The sequence below is a fragment of the Caretta caretta genome, chromosome 12 (assembly GCF_965140235.1).
Source record: "Caretta caretta isolate rCarCar2 chromosome 12, rCarCar1.hap1, whole genome shotgun sequence".
In the NCBI taxonomy this organism is placed as follows: Eukaryota; Metazoa; Chordata; order Testudines; family Cheloniidae; genus Caretta; species Caretta caretta.
The window spans coordinates 8,345,488-8,363,662 of NC_134217.1; the positions used below are offsets into that span (position 1 = coordinate 8,345,488).

At 47.3% G+C, this 18,175-nt stretch overlaps 1 protein-coding gene across 2 annotated transcripts in view; it reads right to left on the reverse strand.

Annotated features, from left to right (window-relative positions):
• Positions 1–10,116: 10,116 nt before the first annotated feature.
• Positions 10,117–18,175, reverse strand: part of SLC12A3 (solute carrier family 12 member 3) — a 36,555-nt gene continuing 28,496 nt past the window's right edge. For both annotated transcript variants that reach the window (XM_048816728.2, XM_048816727.2), the window contains 5 exons: positions 16,583–16,694; positions 15,092–15,178; positions 14,075–14,210; positions 12,145–12,212; positions 10,117–10,419 (listed from right to left, as the gene is read on the reverse strand). In XM_048816728.2, the coding sequence (XP_048672685.2) occupies positions 10,278–10,419; positions 12,145–12,212; positions 14,075–14,210; positions 15,092–15,178; positions 16,583–16,694 (545 nt within the window). In that variant the 3' untranslated portion in view covers positions 10,117–10,277. The remainder of the gene's footprint in view (positions 10,420–12,144; positions 12,213–14,074; positions 14,211–15,091; positions 15,179–16,582; positions 16,695–18,175) is intronic.

Sequence of the window (18,175 nt, forward strand, 5' to 3'; positions counted from 1 at the left end):
GATGGATGCCCTGCATTGTATAGCACCATCCAGGGGTACCAAAGCAGCAGGATCAGTTTAGCTGCTGGAGGAGAACTGCTGTTCTTTAGTCACCCTGCCCCTGTCAACCAGCTAATAAGTTTCTGCCCGCCTCTCCCATAAGCAGGAAGGTTTTGGCTTTTCCAGTCCTGATCAGTAGTTGGACTCCATGCCCTCTCCTGGGAAGTAAGGAGGAAGGAAAATGCTGCAGTGATGCAACCCAAGAACCTGATCCTCAGGTGATGCAAAAAGAAGTCAATGGAGCTAGGACAGTTACCGCCTGCTGAGGATTTGGCCGTAAAACTCTAGCAGAACCAGCTGTTGCTCTGGTTTTGTTCCTGGTGTAGCTGGCTGAGCACCCCTAGCACCTACCTTCTAGCTGGAAGTGGAAGAGGGCTTGGCAGGAGAGACCAATATGATCAGGAATTTAAAGGGGCACACCTTGTAAAGGCCCAAAGCAAGATTTTTACAATGCAGCGTTGGCACACAGGACCATCCAAATGTTAGGAGTGGATCTTGTGGGTGGGGTGTCTGTGTCTAGTGTAGGGTCTTTGGGATTTGAAGAGATTAGTCCCAAGCTTATTGTCAGAATTTTCCTGTGCGGTTTCAATAAGTGGCTGTCATTTCCTCCACACTGTGTTCAGCTTTCCACTGACCCATGAACTATGCAAACAATGGAAGTCACCATGCCTTTTCTGCAATCAAGATTAAACTCGAACATAAGTTTGAGGGACAGAGGGCTGAGCACTTGCCGAGGCCAGATCCCACCTTCCTCCTGCCCTGCTCCTGCCCTAGATGTTTCTCGGACAGTTTGGAATGTCATTTGAAACCTCCCACCATTCGGTTTTTTCCTTTCTCTGGGCAGGTTCTTGGGCAGAGGGGAGTCAGGACCCTGGCCAAGTCATGGGAGTAGGATATTGGGGATCCCTCAGATGTTCTCTCTGCATGAGAGAATAGCCCTGTCTCTCACTCTGCATTTTGTTCCACCTTGCCACCGGTCAGGAGATGCAGCACAGGATGATCAAGGGATAATAGGATAACTCCATCCTAAAGGCAAGTACAGAGGCTGTATTGTTGTGTTTAGAAGCACTGGATTTTCTGTGGGGGGAAGGAAAGGAGCAGGGCTGGCATATTATTCTTTATGGTTCTTATTCTGTATGGCTATATTGTTATTATATATGGACCGCAAGCATCCCATGAGCTCTCCTTCTTCTCCAGGGTAACGCCTCTGAGGATTTGGAGGTCACCTCCCCATGGTGATTCTTTTTCCAATTGGCCCTGGTGTCTCTCCTCTCACTCTGTCCTCTTCCTCCTTGAGTTAGCTCTGCTTTGCAGAGAGGCTCCTCTTGTTGGCCTTTCCTCCCCCTTCTGGGTGTCACTTCTCCTTCTGGGTAGCTTCTGAGTTTGTAACACATCCTCTCATTCTCCATAGGATTGCCTCCAGTGCAGCCTTTCTGTCTTTGGAAAAGAGTGGCTGTGGATGCAAACGTCACAGCTCCGGACCATCTCTGTAATAAAGTCCCCCAGGGGTGTCGGCTGTGTGATCTAGCTGTTCACGAGCAGACTCAGCAAAAGTGTGAGTAAGGAAGATGCGGTTGGCTAGTAACATGTAAGTAATATGGACAGCCAGTCCATTGTCACTCAGAGCATATGACAAAGGCATGCCCAGCATATGTCCCACAGGGACTGAGCACATGTCCAATTCGGCAGTGTTGCGGCAGAACCCCTGGATCTCTATGCCTTGGGAATGCTCTGCAGCTGAGCATGCTCCGTGCCCTTACATGCCCAAATAATCATGTCTTGGATCACAAAGTCAACAGGAAAGTACTAAATATAGCAACCAGACCTTTCCGTTTGTTCCCAGAGCCCAAAAACTGCTCTCATACTGCGGTGCATTACTAAGCCCTTTCTTTGCTACAGAATTCCTGTGACCACCTCCACAACGAGAAGTAAATTTGGAACCAGAGTTGAATCTAACCAGATCATATGGATGTGTACAACAGCAGAATGGCATTTTAGCCTTTTAGCATGATACAGACTCCTGACCTGGCAATGGTAGAAAAGGCCACAGCCTAAGCATCAGAGAGGGCTAGAGGACAAAGGCAGGGAAAGCCATAAACATGTCTGGCTGGTAAAGGACACAAGGAAGAACTCAGTGCTGCTAGGAAAGAGATGTCCTTCCAGTTCCACTATATAAGGATCCCAAGGGTTGGATTCAAGCCTTCACACAATGATTTAGACCTTGGAGAAGCTGTGGCTGGCAGCTGGTGTTTTTTAAGCTTCTTTTTAAATAGATATCTATAAAAAAAAACCAGCTCTCCCTTTTTCACACCACACCAAAAGGCAGCACTCCTAAACCATGCAGGAGCAACCAACAGAATGGTTCTCACCATGTCCAGCTGCAGATGGAACTGTGGGTCTTTATTGGATCAGTCAGAGCCCAAAGAAAGAGCTGTCAGCTCCAGGAAGTTTGAAGCTGAGTTAGAGTGACATCTTGTTCAGTCAGCTAGTGAGTCAGGTGTATGGTTCTTTTGATGTCCCTGATTCTGCAGGGTGTTTGTTCAAACATCTGTGCTTTCTATCACAGTGGGTCCTGCAGTCTCCAAAGCACGCTCTTCTGCCTTGTGATTAGAGAGAGGAGGCCCACACATCCACTGATTGTTTGCTTCCCTTGGTGGCAAATGCATTTTTCAAAGGCTGTGATCAGGCACGGAGTGAAGGGGATGACACACTTGAACTTTATATAATTCTGTTACATTTTAAACAAATTAATCCTGGATCCGATTCTTCGCTGCTTCCACAAGTTCCAAAAAACTAAGATATGGGAGGGAGGGATTCTCAGAGAAACTGATTTACATCGGTTGTAGAGTTCCTTTAGGGGCTAGATCACGCCACCGGGGCACTGGCCTGAGTAGAGAGGCAATATGGAGCTGCACTGCCCCGTGCTGGGCTTGGGGAGGGATTCAGACACAATTTCTTCTTGCACTCCCCACTGTGCAGAACAGCCTGGTCCCCCAGAATGGCTGGTCTCCTCTGTGATCCAGTGTAGGAGGCGGGGAAGAGCCATGGCCCCACTTCTTCCTCATCACTGCCTACCCCCTTGGGACAACGTGGGCTCCTAGAGGTGCACAGAGAGAGTCTGTGATGGTCTGAGACTGTGATTAGTTCTTGGATGGGGTATGCGATGGGGAAAGGCTCCCCATGCCCTCCATCTCCCCAAGCACCTGGGGAAGGGCCTCTCACCATGAAGTCCTGCATGATAACAGCAGTCCAGTTGTCAATGTCAGGTAGAGTTTTGCCCATGAAAGGATCCATGCTGTGTCCATGAAAGATCAATTAACACCTGTAAAGCTCTTTGAAGTTATAAAGTGCCAAGTAAGAGCAAAGTGTTATTCTCATTAATGCCTGGAGCATTGGCATTTCCCAGGCTGCAAGCCCAATGCATCTATTTGAATATATTACTGCATATGGCTGCAGTCTCCGAAGGGTTTGAAAGTACTGTGCTCACAAAAATTGTAGGCAGCTACGCTCCATTCAACTCTTTTCTATCCCATCCTCAACAGATGCCAAGGTAGGGGAAAGGAGCGAACAGGGACTAGTCCTTTGACTCTGTGAAAAAGTGGCTGAGGCCAACATTTTCAAAAGTGGCCGCTGATTTTGGGTGCCCATCTTGAGACATCTCAGGTTGTGGGTGTTCAGTTGCTCAGAATATCGAGCCCAAGCTGTCGAAAGATGGGCTCCCAGGAATCGAGGGATCCAAAATGAGTAGGCACGTCTGAAAATCTGGCCGCGTGTGTGCCAGTCCCAGAGGCTGATGATCCTGAGCACTTTAAGCTAAAGCAAGAACATGTATCGTCGGTGATTATTCTATACTTAGCTTCATCTCTGTTCTGTGGTAATGCATACTTGGAAGGAACTTAGCAAACATGGGGTGACCAGCATGTGATCAAAATGCCCTAATGTACAATTAACTCCGATGTTCAAAAATACAAGGGCCTTTATGGATCAGAAATCCAGGCTTGTGGTGATACAGCTGCATTCCTTGGCCTTATTCTGATGTCACTTACACTGGAGTAAATCAAGATTAAATCACTGAAGTCAAAAGTGTTTACTGGTGTAAAATCCATCAGAATTAAGTCCCTTGGGTGAGATTATCAGCTTGCTTTCAACACTCCTGCTAATGCAAGATCCTAACCCTTAGAAATAAAAGATGTTCCCTTTTCAAAAGTACAGTGCAACTGGACAATTGTAATTCAGCAAAAACCTAATTAAAGACAAAGGGATATGGCCTGAATTAGGACTGCCCTATAACATCAACAGATATTAAGGTTACTTTGCACTTGCATAGGGCTTTCAACCCAAGGATCTCAAAGTACTTGGCAAACAGTAAAGAATTCAGGCTCAAAGCACCCCAGGAGGCATGGAAGAATCATTATCCTTATTTTACTTATTATTATTTACACACACACACACACACACACACACACACACACACACTCTTAAAAGAAGGTTAAAGTTGCAAAGTCAAGCCCTCAAAAGTGAGGAAAAGCCAGAATCAAGGTTTGCAATCTTGTTGTAGCCATGCCAGTCCCAGGATATTAGAGAGACAAGGTGGGTGAGTTCATATATTTTATTGGACCAACTTCTCTTGGTGAAAGAGACAAGTTTTTGAGCAATACACAGCCCTTCTTCAGTTCTGGGAAAGGCATTCAGAGTGTCACAGCTAAATACAAGGTGGAACAGATTGTTTATCATGCGTAGTTAACGTATATAGTAAGAGACCATTCAACGGGAGGTGGCCAGTTAACACCCCTGCAGTCCAAGGGCAAAAAAGGGGAGCTAGTGGGTTACAGATTGTTGTAATCAGCCATAAATCCATTGTCTTCATTAAAGACCATGATTTTTAGTGTTTAGCAAAGTTATGAATGTAAGTTCCCAGGCTTTTCTTTTGACAGTGTTGTGCAGGTTTCTCCTAAGGAGGAGAACTGAGAGGTCAGATATGGAGTGATTGTTGTATGAAAAGCGTACACCCATAAGTGACAGAATGTTTTGTCTTTTATCGTGTTTCTGTGTGAGTTCATTCGAGAACACAGTGATTATCCTGGGTTTCACCCACAGAGTTGAGACATTTAGTGCACTGTATGAGGTATACCACATGTTGTTACAGGCATCTGAAGGAGGACCCACGGATTGTGAAAGGTGTGTTGTGGGAGGGTGTTGATCATTGTAGCAGTGGAGAGACATCTGCAGGTTTTGCATCTGTTGCTATGGCAGGGTCTGGGCACTACTTTAAGTTCTTAGGTCCTGGTCTGTGCGGAGCTTGTGTCTGATGATGAGTTTGGCAAGGTTGGGGGACTGTTTGAAGGCCAGAAGAGGGGGTTTGGGAAAGATTTGGTGGTCCCCATTGAGGATGGGTTGTAATTGTTTAATGATACCCCATATGGCAGGTGACAACGAGGTCTGTGTGGTCGGAGGTTCTCCTCCCCCCGGCCATATTGAAGTAGTTTCTCTTGGGGTCTTTGGGTGACCTGTTCCATGATGTGATCTACTTCTCTGGTGGAGCATCCTTGTTCGCTAAAGGTGGTGTTAAGGTGTGTATCCTGGAATTTCTCCTTGGAGCATATTCTGTGCTATCTGAATGCCTGGCTGTAGATTACAGATTTCTTGGTGTGTTTGGGGTGGTTACTGGATCTGTGAAGGTAGGTGTGGTGATCCATGAGTTTCTTGTCCATGGTTGTTTGTAATGTTCCATTGCTGAAGCTGATCGTGAGTCCAGGAAGTTGATATTGGTGCAGGACTGTTCTAGAGAACACTCTTCTAGCCTTCAATCAACGCCCCAGACTCACCAAGCTCATCATTGGAAGCAAGCTCCCCACAGACCAGGGGACACAACTCAAAGTGGCACCAGACCCTGCCAGAACAACAGATGCAAAACCTGCTGGCATTTCTCCACTGCTGCAATGCATTATATGTACAATGGACAGGATGGGAGCATATTAATGTTGACTGGAGTCTTCTGCGGTATGCACCGGATATAAATGCTTGTACATCTGCTATGTATTTTGAAAATAGATCTCCTTGTTTGTCCTAGTGTGCTGAAGGGACTTTTTATCCTCTAAGGATTGTTTGCTACAGATAAACTCTATAGGTAAGTGCATGTGACCTTTCATCAATCAGAAAAAAAGACCAGATGATGGAGTGGTTTGAGGGGAAGTCCCAGGAACTTAAACAGCCAGGACTCCTGTGGCAGCCGTTAGTCCTACTGTGAATTGGGTTCTTGGGAAGGGAGGGTGGGAATATTTGTAGAGGGCGTGAGCAGTTTGTGCTTTCAGTTGCACTTGGAGAGAGCATTGCACCTGACTGCTGGACCTGAAGTTTATCACTGGGGCCTCAAAATAGAGCCTGGGGCCAGCTGCCCTGCTGGTGGCTGATGTTTAAAGAGGAGGGGAGGCCTGAAAACAGATCCCGTGACCAGCAACATTATAGTTGGCTGACATTGAGGAGGAGCAGGCAGGCTGGAAGCTGAACATAGCAGCCCATCCTCTCTGGCATCTCACTAACCTCCCTCTCTCCTGAAGAATTAGCAACCGATTCAATGACTGTGCTCACATTAGCAGATGTATCCGCTGCAAATAGCACTTTGCTTAGCACTTAGCACATCATCCTTTGATGCAACGCTGAGCTCCCTGGCATTGGTCCAGCATACCACTAAAGCACATGCTTGGCTTTAAGCATGGGAGTCACTCTGTTAACATGCTTCAGTGCTTTGCTGGATGGCTAGGGTGACCAGACAGCAAGTGTGAAAAATCGGGATGGGGTGGGGGTGGGGGTAACAGGAGCCTATATAAGAAAAAGATCCAAAAATCGGGACATCTGGTCACCCCAGAGCACACAGCACCTGGCAGGATCAAGCCCTGCCTACCTCTGGCTTTCTGATGCAATGGTGGAAAAGGCTGTTCCATAATCTAACTGGTCTTTAAGGATAACAATCTCAGCAGATTTCAGAGTAACAGCCGTGTTAGTCTGTATTCGCAAAAAGAAAAGGAGTACTTGTGGCACCTTAGAGACTAACCAATTTATTTGAGCATGAGCTTTCGTGAGCTACAGCTCACTTCATCGTATGCATACCGTGGAAACTGCAGCAGACTTTATATACACACAGAGAATATGAAACAATACCTCCTTCCACCCCACTGTCCTGCTGGTAATAGCTTATCTAAAATGATCATCAAGTTGGGCCATTTCCAGCACAAATCCAGGTTTTCTCACCCTCCACCCCCCCACACAAATTCACTCTCCTGCTGGTGATAGCCCATCCAAAGTGACAACTCTCTACACAATAAGAAAAGGAGTACTTGTGGCACCTACACAATGTGCATGATAATCAAGTTGGGCCATTTCCTGCATAAATCCAGGTTCTCTCACCCCCTCACCCCCCTCCCAAAAACCACACACACAAACTCACTATCCTGCTGGTAATAGCTCATCCAAAGTGACCACTCTCCCTACAATGTGCATGATAATCAAGGTGGGCCATTTCCAGCACAAATCCAGGTTTTCTCACACATACACCCCCCACCCCCATACACACACAAACTCACTCTCCTGCTGGTAATAGCTCATCCAAACTGACCACTCTCCAAGTTTAAATCCAAGTTAAACCAGAACATCTGGGGGCGGGGGTAGGAAAAAACAAGGGGAAATAGGCTACCTTGCATAATGACTTAGCCACTCCCAGTCTCTATTTAAGCCTAAATTAATAGTATCCAATTTGCAAATGAATTCCAATTCAGCAGTTTCTCGCTGGAGTCTGGATTTGAAGTTTTTTTGTTTTAAGATAGCGACCTTCATGTCTGTGATTGCGTGACCAGAGAGATTGAAGTGTTCTCCGACTGGTTTATGAATGTTATCATTCTTGACATCTGATTTGTGTCCATTTATTCTTTTACGTAGAGACTGTCCAGTTTGACCAATGTAAATGGCAGAGGGGCATTGCTGGCACATGATGGCATATATCACATTGGTGGATGTGCAGGTGAGGCCAAGGATTTAAAGGGCCAAGGAAATGGAACCATGACAGCTGGTCCGAATTAAGACCCAGCATGTGGAAAGCCTCCATTGCTGCTGCCCAGGCTTTACCTGTTCTGAGGAAAGACAGGACTGCAGTCTCCAGGTCAGCCCAGCACCTTTCACCATCCCAAAGACAAGAAATGAATTGGCCTGGCTGCCTCTGTCACTCACGTCTCTGAAGTACCGGGAGGGAGGGATTTTTCTCCATGATGGAAGAGTTTACTGGGTGGAAAAACACCAGCCTCCGGCTCGGCACTGGAGAGAAGTCCATTTGTGCTGCCCACGTCACACATGGCTGAAAACAATCCATGGCCATTGTGAAAAGCAGAGCCTGGTACCCATGCCAAGGTCAGGGTGACCTAGGCTTTGCTGACGCTTGGGTAGCAGTCTCACCAGTGGTTTCAAACATGGGAGCACTAGTGCGGACAGGCACCAGCACCTGCCAGGGTTTTAAGCATCCTATCACGCTGCCTTGCCCTGAGCAGGGTTACTCCGGACCCCTGTCTTCACCACTGCTCCCACCATGCTGCTGCGGGCAGAACTGAACCAGTGGGAGCAAGAACAGGGAATTTCACACAGCCTTAGGCCGAGGTGCTGACAGCCAGGCCAGGTGATGCAGTGTCACCAGACAGAGCTAAGGCTCAGGGCAATGCCAAGGTGTCACTCCGGAAGGAAATGGTAGAAGACAATAAGCATCAGTTGCCACTGTGGGCCACTCATTTCCCCCCTCATTTCACACATGGGCAGCCACCTTCCCTCACCCGACAGGCCTATGGGTTTTGCGAGCTTAATACCCGTTTTTAATAGGAGAGGACTGCAGGGCGGCGTGTTTCATGTACCCCCCGCCAGTGTTCTGTGGGGGTCTAAGGAAGGCAGACAAGCGCGCTCGCTAATGCTTGATTGGGGTCAGGGTAGGTCATTGAAACAAACACGACCAGGGAGGATGGCAGTATCACTGTCAAACCCTATGGTGAGCACATTCCCCGTAGCATTCACTCTGAACCAAATCTGTCCCTGACAGTATCTTAGAAGAAGGTTGATTAGAAAACTGGCCTGGGGATCAGGAGACCCGAAGTCTGCCACTGACATGTTGTGTGACCTTTGGCAGATCACATCACCTCTCTCAGCATCGCCAGCTGTAAAATGGCTATAATAATGAGGGAGGCAGTGTGGCCAGCAGGAATGAGGGAATGGCTGGGAGTCAGAGTGCGGAGTTCTAATCCTAGCTCTGCTAGTGACTCACAGTGTGGCCTTGGGCCTCTCACTTAACCTCTCTGCCTCAGTTTCCTCAGCTTTACTAAGGGTCGGTAAACCTGACTTACTGAGTGTCATGAGAATGGAACAGTTCAGATTTTTAACAGTGCAGTTTCCTTTGTGGGGACAAAGGAGACACAATATGTGCTGACACAGCAGCAGAACATCCTGGAGCAATGCGTGGTCATTGGCACAATCCTCTACGCTGCAGTGCAGGATTGTAATGCAGTGGGGTCTCCCTTTCCTTCCCCAAAATTCTAAGGCAAGTCCCGTCCCTATTAATTTTTCTTCCTGTTTTCGCTCACCCCCTTTCTCTTCTCTCACCAGCCTCTTTCCTTCACTGACAAAGGAGTATACAGCTACTATACAATTGGGGCTAGAATCTTTGATAAATTTCCCAGCTTCTAACAGCCAGCAGTCACATTCTGATTGGAATCACAGGGTCGTTTTCAGCAAATTAATGGGAAATAAATGGGCCAGATGATATCTGGGGGAACTGGAAGCCCAGTTCATTTGGGCATCCAAATCTTTTAGGCACCTTTGAAAACCCCCACGTAAAACCTCTATCTTTCCCCCCATTACTGCCTCCTCTGTGTTGCCCAATAGGTTCCACCCAGGAATTTGCATTAGAGAACTCAGGAACACATTATTCCCCCCATACAACATTTGGCATGTGGTGGTATTAAGGCGCTCCCGGGATATGCAAAGACTAGGATCAGCGAGATCAGTTTTCAGGAGGGGGAGAGCAGAGTTGGTATAAACCAGTGTTAGTCATTTCCCATCAGTAATCCTTTATCAATGGTTGCCATCAGCTGAAACCAGGAGAGTTTGCTTTTACCAGTGACTAGCACCCGAAAAACCGGAAGAGTTCATTCCAAGGCCAAAACCTGGCCTGAAAAAGTCACATCCCAACCCACCGTGCATTCAACCACATTCTATTGGCAGTAAAACGTCAGAACATTTTCTTGGTTTCCTCTGGTCAGAATAACTGGGGGTCTCAGGTCTTGCGAGAGGGTTTCTAGCCAGGCCATATAGAGGGAGCTGGGGCATCGCCCCTTTCTGCCTATTGGCAAGGTTCTGGAAAGGAGAAGAACAAAAACAAGAGAGGTATAAAGGGGGGGAGGAGAAAACCCTTGCATCTATTTTTGCCTTGGAAGAGTTTTATTCCCTGTGTAACGAGTCCATATAGATTTGCAGATTATAGATCCACCTCATACACGAAAAGAACAGGAGGACTTGTGGCACCTTAGAGACTAACCAATTTATTTGAGCATAAGCTTTCATGAGCTACAGCATCCGATGAAGTGAGCTATAGCTCACGAAAGCTTATGCTCAAATAAATTGGTTAGTCTCTAAGGTGCCACAAGTCCTCCTGGTCTTTTCGCGAATACAGACTAACATGGCTGCTACTCTGAAACCTCATACCAACTGCGTGCCACCAACTTTCTGGGTCCTGTCCACCACACTGATTCCTGTTCACTTTGAATTCTGCTTTCTTTGTACTATCTCTGCTAGCAGAGGAGCTGAGCAGAACTGGTAAACTTGACTCGCCCTATAAACAGTCCTTGTGCTGCAGATGCTTCCATAGGCAGCCCCTGTTTAAGATTCAGTTCCCTGAATAGGTTGTGTCATGTCAAGCATTCACAAATGAAGAGCTGTGTTTCCTCAACTGGTCACTAGGTGGCCTGTGACTACAGGCTGTGGGGGGAGTTCAGTGCTCCAGACGTGTAGCTCTTACAATCAAGGCAAGGACCAGAAGAAAGTTAAGTGAATTCAGTCAGCTGGCCTTGACAGGAGAGGGGCTCGGCTTCCTGTGTCACATTTGTGACCAACACTGTCTGGAGGGTTGAAAAGATTTCTGAATGAATGACAGTCTCACAAGAGTCAAAATCTAACTGGGCATCACTGACACAGGGACACCTGCTCGCCTGTTTATGGCCATATGAATGTAGCCTCCAAAACTACACCCAATAGGCCTTATGGGCCAGATTTTGTTGTGAAATCTGGCCCTTTTGCACCACTCAGGAGGTGAAACAGGGGCCAGAAAGCGGATGGACCTCCCCAGTTGAGAATTCCCCCACCATGTGGAGTCATCAGCCATGTGACAGACCCAGAGTAACCCACTCCTACACAACTCCCACACACCACCTTGGCAAAGCCAATACAACTGGAATGCTGTTGCATTCCAGCTATTCTGAGCCTGAGATTGGCCCTTTTACGGGATTCTACCAACTGGTATAGTTTAAAGCAACCTTGAGGCTGCTCTAAATTATGCCAGGACAGGTTCCAGCATCGAGCCAACCTGAATCAGGGAGCTGCAACCAGCTTTTTTGTGGCCCCTTCCCCTCTTCTGGAGCAGCAGAGAACCTGGCCTTCTAGGTGGAGATTATATCATCAGAGGAGCAATTATCCAATCTACACAATTAGGTCTGCTCCAAACTGCTGCACTATTGTACAAACAAATTGAAAAAATATTGCATTATGCTACAGTAATGATCCTGAGCCCTACCTCCTATAACAACATCACTCATAGTGTATGAGGCCATCACTGTAGAAAACTAGTATTTTTCGGTGGGCTTTTCTGCAAATGCTGCGTAGAAGGGGGTATACTTGTGGGAATACATGGACTGGTAGTGTCTGCTTAGTTGTTATTATGTAGAAGGAAGAAGACTGAAGGGACTGTTTCCATAGTAATCTATCCAAGAACAAGAACAGCCCATCAATACACTGACTTGCTGGAGAAGAAAATACATAAGAGGCACATTATGGACCCTGATCACCCTGGAGGCTGCTGTTACTTACATGGCTATGAGAGCAGCATCCCGTGAGTAATCCAGCAAAATCTCATTCAGTCTCACTTGGCGAAGTGACTAAGGAGCAAGAAGTAAAAATCACATCAGCACAAAGTCAATGAGGCAGCGTCCCCCCGGAATGCCCGTGGATTTCCCTGATTCAACACCCGTCGTCCCCAGTGGGAGTCATTCCATCGACTTCAGTGAGTCCTGAGCCCATGCTGCAGGGCTGTGGTCGTTTGCCAAACAGAGGAGAGATCTGTGACACTCGGGACTGTCCCACGGGATCAGTGCTGGGTTTACAATGGCTCCAGTGGCGTCATGGAGCCGGGCCCATGCTCAGAAGGGGCCCCGGCCTGCTCTGCTTGCCCTGTGCCCCAAGACCCCGCTGGCTCCCCCCACCCACCACTTGCTCCTCTCGGCCCGCCCGCTGGCTGGCCAAGGGCTCCTCTCTGCTCCCTGGCCCCACCCCCCCTGCTCAGATCCCAGTGCACCTCCAGCTCTGGGAAGTCTCTGCTTCCCACCACCTGTGGGCCCCCACCTGTCCCCCCAGAGCTGGGCCGCTTGGGACTGGTGCAGAAGACTGGCCAGTCTCGGCCAGGTGTGTGTCTGTGTGTGTGTGTGTGGGGGGGGGGAAACAGTGTGGAGGGCTTGGCTGGGACCCTCCTGGCAAGTGCGTCTTGAGGGAGCCCAGCTGGGCAGGCCCTGGCCTGGCTAATCGTGCCACTCCCGAGGGGCCGGAGCGATTCCCAGCCCTGGGACCAGCCCTGGCTGCACTGCCGGCTCAGCCCGGGAGACACAGTTGCCTCCCAGAGGGCTGGTGAGTGCGGCCAGGAGGCAGAGCTTGGGGGAGTGGGTCTGTGGGGAGTATGGGGGATTGCTGGGCTGTGAAGCTGTGGGGAGGATCTGTGTGTGTTGGGGCACTAGGGAGTGGGGGTTCTATGGGGGGTGCTGGGCAGTTGTCTTGGGGCTGTGGGCAGGGGTGGTGTTGTGCAGGGTCCTGTGCATTTGTGGGTGGGTCTGGGGGGGCGCTAGGCATAGTGGGTCCAAGGGGCCTCTGGCCATAGGGAGTCGGGGAGTGTTGGGCGGGGGGGGGGGGGCTGTGTGGTGCGGCATAGGCCTGCCCCTGAGGGGAAGGGGCTTGTTGCCAGCACAGGGTTGGGCAGGCCACTGTGCGTCTGGGAACTGCTGGTTTGTAAATAGTGCCCTCGCATTGGGCGGAGCAGGGCCACCCCTGCCACGCCATGCCCCATTGCCTCTGGCTGGCCCCTCGCCATGCTCCATTGCCTCCATGGGGTCCACATATATGTTTGGCGCCGGGCCCACAAAAGGTTAATCCGGCCCTGCATGGGATTAAGGATGAACCATGACCTCACCCTGGTTACTGGTGAGGCCCCTAGCTGCCAGCACCGGGCATTCCTAAAGTCAGCCCGGTCTGCCTGCTGACCTCGTCTCCAGCCAAACGATGCCGCCTCCCTTAACCTCTCCTGAGAGCCGTTTCCTTCCAAACCCTTTGGTCCTTCCACTGCTTCAGCATGGAATCAGCATGAAAACCCTCTGCAGCTCACTCTGTTCTCCACAGCAGCAGACGAGCTCTTGAAGGATCCAGTCTGCACCCAGTGAAGTCAACAGCAACACTTCCATTGACATCAGTGGGTGCAGGATGGAGCCCAGAGGGCTCCCAAATCATTAAGGGCCCAATCCTGTAAGGTGCTGAATGCTATTGCCTTGTAGTGATTTCACTGGGAGCGGATGGTGCTCAGCAACCCACAGGAGGCGCTCACGGCACCTTACAGGATTGGGATCCTGGAAAAGCCTGGAAGCAAGAAAAGCTTTCTGAATCGTGGATTAGGTCAGGAAAATCCTTTACATGAGAATTCCTAGGTATTCTCCCTTGCCCAGCTGTTGAAATCTCCCAATAGCAGTGGTCATGTCCCTACCTTTGCTTTGTTTTTATTAACCTCCTCATCAGAAATCTTCCAGGGGCAGTCACGCCTCATTTCATTCACCACGGCCTCGTCCTTAAACCCATCGTTCAGCCTGAAGGGGGCGATCAGGTCATCAAATCTCTTGATGCTGCAAACAAACAAAGAGCATGATAGGATAGGAGCTCTGTTCTGACATTTGTTGTACTGGGTAAATGCTGCTAGGGTTTGTGAGCAAGCCAGCAAGCATCCCATTAGAAAGATGGCGGCTGTTGTTTGTTTCTGTCTTCTGAAGAGAGATCCTGGATCAACAAGAGTGCTGGTCAGGTCTGAGTCATCATGGATAGTTCCCTGAAAACTTCAGCTCAATGCACAGCGGTGATCAAGAAAGCTAATAGGATGTTAAGAGCCATTAAGAAAGGGGTAGAAAATAAGACAGAAAATATCATAATGCCTCTATATAAATCCATGGTTCACCCACACCTTGAATACTGGGTGCAGGTCTGGTTCCCCCATTTCATAAAGGATATCATGGAACTGGAACAGGTTCAGAGAAGGGCAACAAAGACCATCAAGGGTCTGGAATGGCTTCCATATGAGGAGAGACTAAAAAGATCAAGGCTGTTCAGCTTAGAAAAGTGGTGACTGAAGTGGAATATGACGGAGGGCTATAAAAGCACAAATGGTGAGGAGAAAGTGAATAGAGAAGTGTTATTTATACTTTCCTACAATACAAAAAACTGAGGTCACCCAATGAAATTAATGGGCAGCAGGTTTAATACAAACAACAGAAAATGCTTTTTCACACAACACACAAATTAACCTGTGGAACTCATTGCCATAGGGTGTTACAATAGCTAAATGTATAACTGGGTTAAAAAAAACCTGGATAAGTTCATGGAGGATAGCCATTGATGGACCTATTAACCACTGGATATACCCACAATCAAGACACACACACACACACACACACACAGGAACCACGTCTAGAGAATGAAAGAGGCAAAGACAAAAACTGTAGCAATAACGTACTGTTCAGGGCGTGGTTTCTGGTTAATGTCTGGAAGGACATGCACCTCATGGAACCCAAGTCGGAACTTGCTCAACAGAGAGACAATCCTATAAGAGAGAAAAAGGGGGGATTTTTAAAAAATCTACTCAGTTTTTCCTGCTCAATATTTTACTGACCATCCCAGAAACTCTCTGAACATTTAAAACTCAAGAGAAGCAGATCAGTAGCCTGAGACTCAGGAGACCTGGGTTCTAGTCATGGCTCCGCCACTGGCCTGCTGAGTAACCATGGGTAAGTCAATTTGCCTCTCTGTGCCTCAGTTTCCCCCTCTGTAAAATAGGGAAATTGCTACTGACCTCTTTTATGGAGCACTTTGAGCTCTACTGATGTAAAGTGCTAAAGAAGAGTATTATTGTAAATATCTGTCTGCCTAACAAGCCCTGCAAACACTAGGCCCACTCATGGTAGTAAGAATTTAGCCAGGTAGTAAGTATTGGCACGGTCATCTTCAAGGTGAAAAGTCAGAACCGGGAGGTAGCAGGGGAACCTTTCATGGCATGGCCAATTTCTCTTTTTCTGGTCCACTGAGTATTTAACAATATCACCTAACTACCACATCTTCTGTAGTGGCATTCAGCTACTTTCCCATTTACTGCTGACAGCTCTTTCTGTGTTCAGCTCCTGTAATTTCACGAGCCACCTAGTTCAGGTGAGAATTACCAGCGGGAATTTCATTTCCATGGCCCTAGGGTTTGCATTTTTAAAAATCATATTTGCATTTTTTATTCTCAACCCTTGTGTACTCTCAATACATTTTTCCACAAACACAAGCAATGTCACTTTAAAATAAACAGACAAACAAACAAATGGAGCAGATCCTCCAATGATGAAAATCAACATAGCTCCATTAGCTGGAATGGAATTACGCTGATTTACACAAACTGATGACCAGGACTATGGCATACCATGCAGAAGAAATACAATTTAAAAATGATCAAAATAAAAAAAAGAGCTTCTGACATTTCTAAAACGAAGAGAAGAGTGTTGGGTAAACAGCAAAATTCCAGACTTAAATCCCCAGAAGGTGCAGCAAATCTGTGAGATAGTACAACCTGTGGGGTAGGTGGCAGGTAACTGTTATTCTTTCGTTTTCTGTATGCTGTGCCTTTACATTTCTAGGAATCTGGTGAGGCAAGCTGCCATTTTGGGCGGTTGAGTTGATTTCACAGCAGACACACAGATTGGGCTCTCCCATGGAGACTTTGCTTTTGTTCTTTCTTCCTTAGTTATTTCAATTAATCCAAAATACACGCTATTCTGACTGAATATACAGAGTTGATGCAAGGTCCACTCAAGTCAATGGAAAGACTCCTATTGGCTACACTAGGCTTTGTACTAGGCACTTTGTGTACAAAAAATCATAACAGAAGTGACTCTGAATTATCGATGGGATTAGTGGCATCTAATGGTCTCACAAGCTCTATTTGATCAATGCTCAGTAATGCACTCACGCTTTCCTCTCTTCATCCATCCTGTGGATCTGCCCACCAACAAACACCCGGGTTTTGCACTTGCCCCACCGCTTCTTGCGGCTGAGGAGGTATGGAATCAGGAGCGTGAGACCTGCCACAGGGAAGAGCACAGGGATTGGTTCTTACTTTTGGGGACGAAACAACTATTTAATATTCTAAATCAGAGATGGAGAAGACTCTGTGTGCTTGCCAGCCCATCCCCCCACCAGTGTGAGATTGCACCCCGGGGTGTATTTTCTAGTGTACTGCTCCGTCTAGTATTAAATGTCCCCAGCTAAAAATCACACCCTGCATTGCCAGATCTCTGGGCTGCAGTTAGTCCCAGATGGAGACTCATGCAAATATTGTAGTGCAATCTCTTTATCTTGAAAGTGCAAATTACAAATGTAGAATTATTACTTTTTACATAACTGCACTCAAACACAGTGTAAAACTTTAGAGCCTACAAATCGAACCATGAAGGGGCATACAAAGGTTTAGCATATCTGGCATGTAAATACCTTGCAGCACCGGCTACAACAGTGCATTGCGAACGCCTGTGCTCACTTTCAGGTGACATTGTAAATAAGAAGCGTTCTCTCTCATTAATGTAAATAAACGTGTTTGTCTGAGCGATTGGCTGAACAAGACGTAGGACTGAGCGGACTTGTATGAGGTGAATTGAAAAATACTCTTTCTTTTCTCTTTTTTTACAGTGCAAATATTTGGAATAAAAAATAATAATATAAAGTGAGCACTGTATGCTTTGTATTCTGTGTTGTAATCGCAAGCAATATATTTGAAAATGTAGAAAAACATCCAAAAAGTGTTTATAATAAATATAAATTGGTATTTTGGTATTGTTTAACAGTGCATTTAAAACTGCAATTAATCGCAACTATGTTTTTTAATCTAGTTAGTTTGCTTTGCGTTAATCTCATGCATTAACTGTGATTAATTGACAGCCCTAATAATATAGTAATTCACCTCAGCTTCACTCCACATCTTACCCTCCTACCTTCCTCCCCTCAAGGTTTTCCTCTGTTCTGTCCCTGTCGCTCCTCTCCCTTCTCTTGTCTTTCCGTTTAGCTGTTTCCTCCTACCTAACACTCTTGGGGGAAAAAATCATGGAACAAATACTCCATTTGCCATCATCACATTGATTGCTCTGCTTGTAGATTGTATTCTTTTCCACTACCCCATGTCTGTCCTGTCTATTTAGATGGCAACCCTTTTGGGCAGAGACAGCCTACTGCTTATGTCTGTACCGTGCCTTGCACAACTGAACCCCCATCTCGGTTGGTCCCTAGGTGCTACCGTAACAAACATGATTAACAGAAGCAAGTCTCTGTAGCCAGTGCTGCTGTCGAATGTTTTCTGCTCAAAACGATTATATTGAAAGCCTCCTGCTGTGCTATCAGCAGTCCTGGTAGAAAGGGCAGTGCAGGAGAGATTTTGCGAAGAGAGTATGAGTGAGATTTGCAAAAAGAGTCTAAGAGAGTTGGGCACCCAAATCCCACTGGTTTCAATGAGAGTTGGGCACCTACCTCTCTTCATCGCCTTTGAGAATCTCAGGCAATGTCCTCAGTAGGC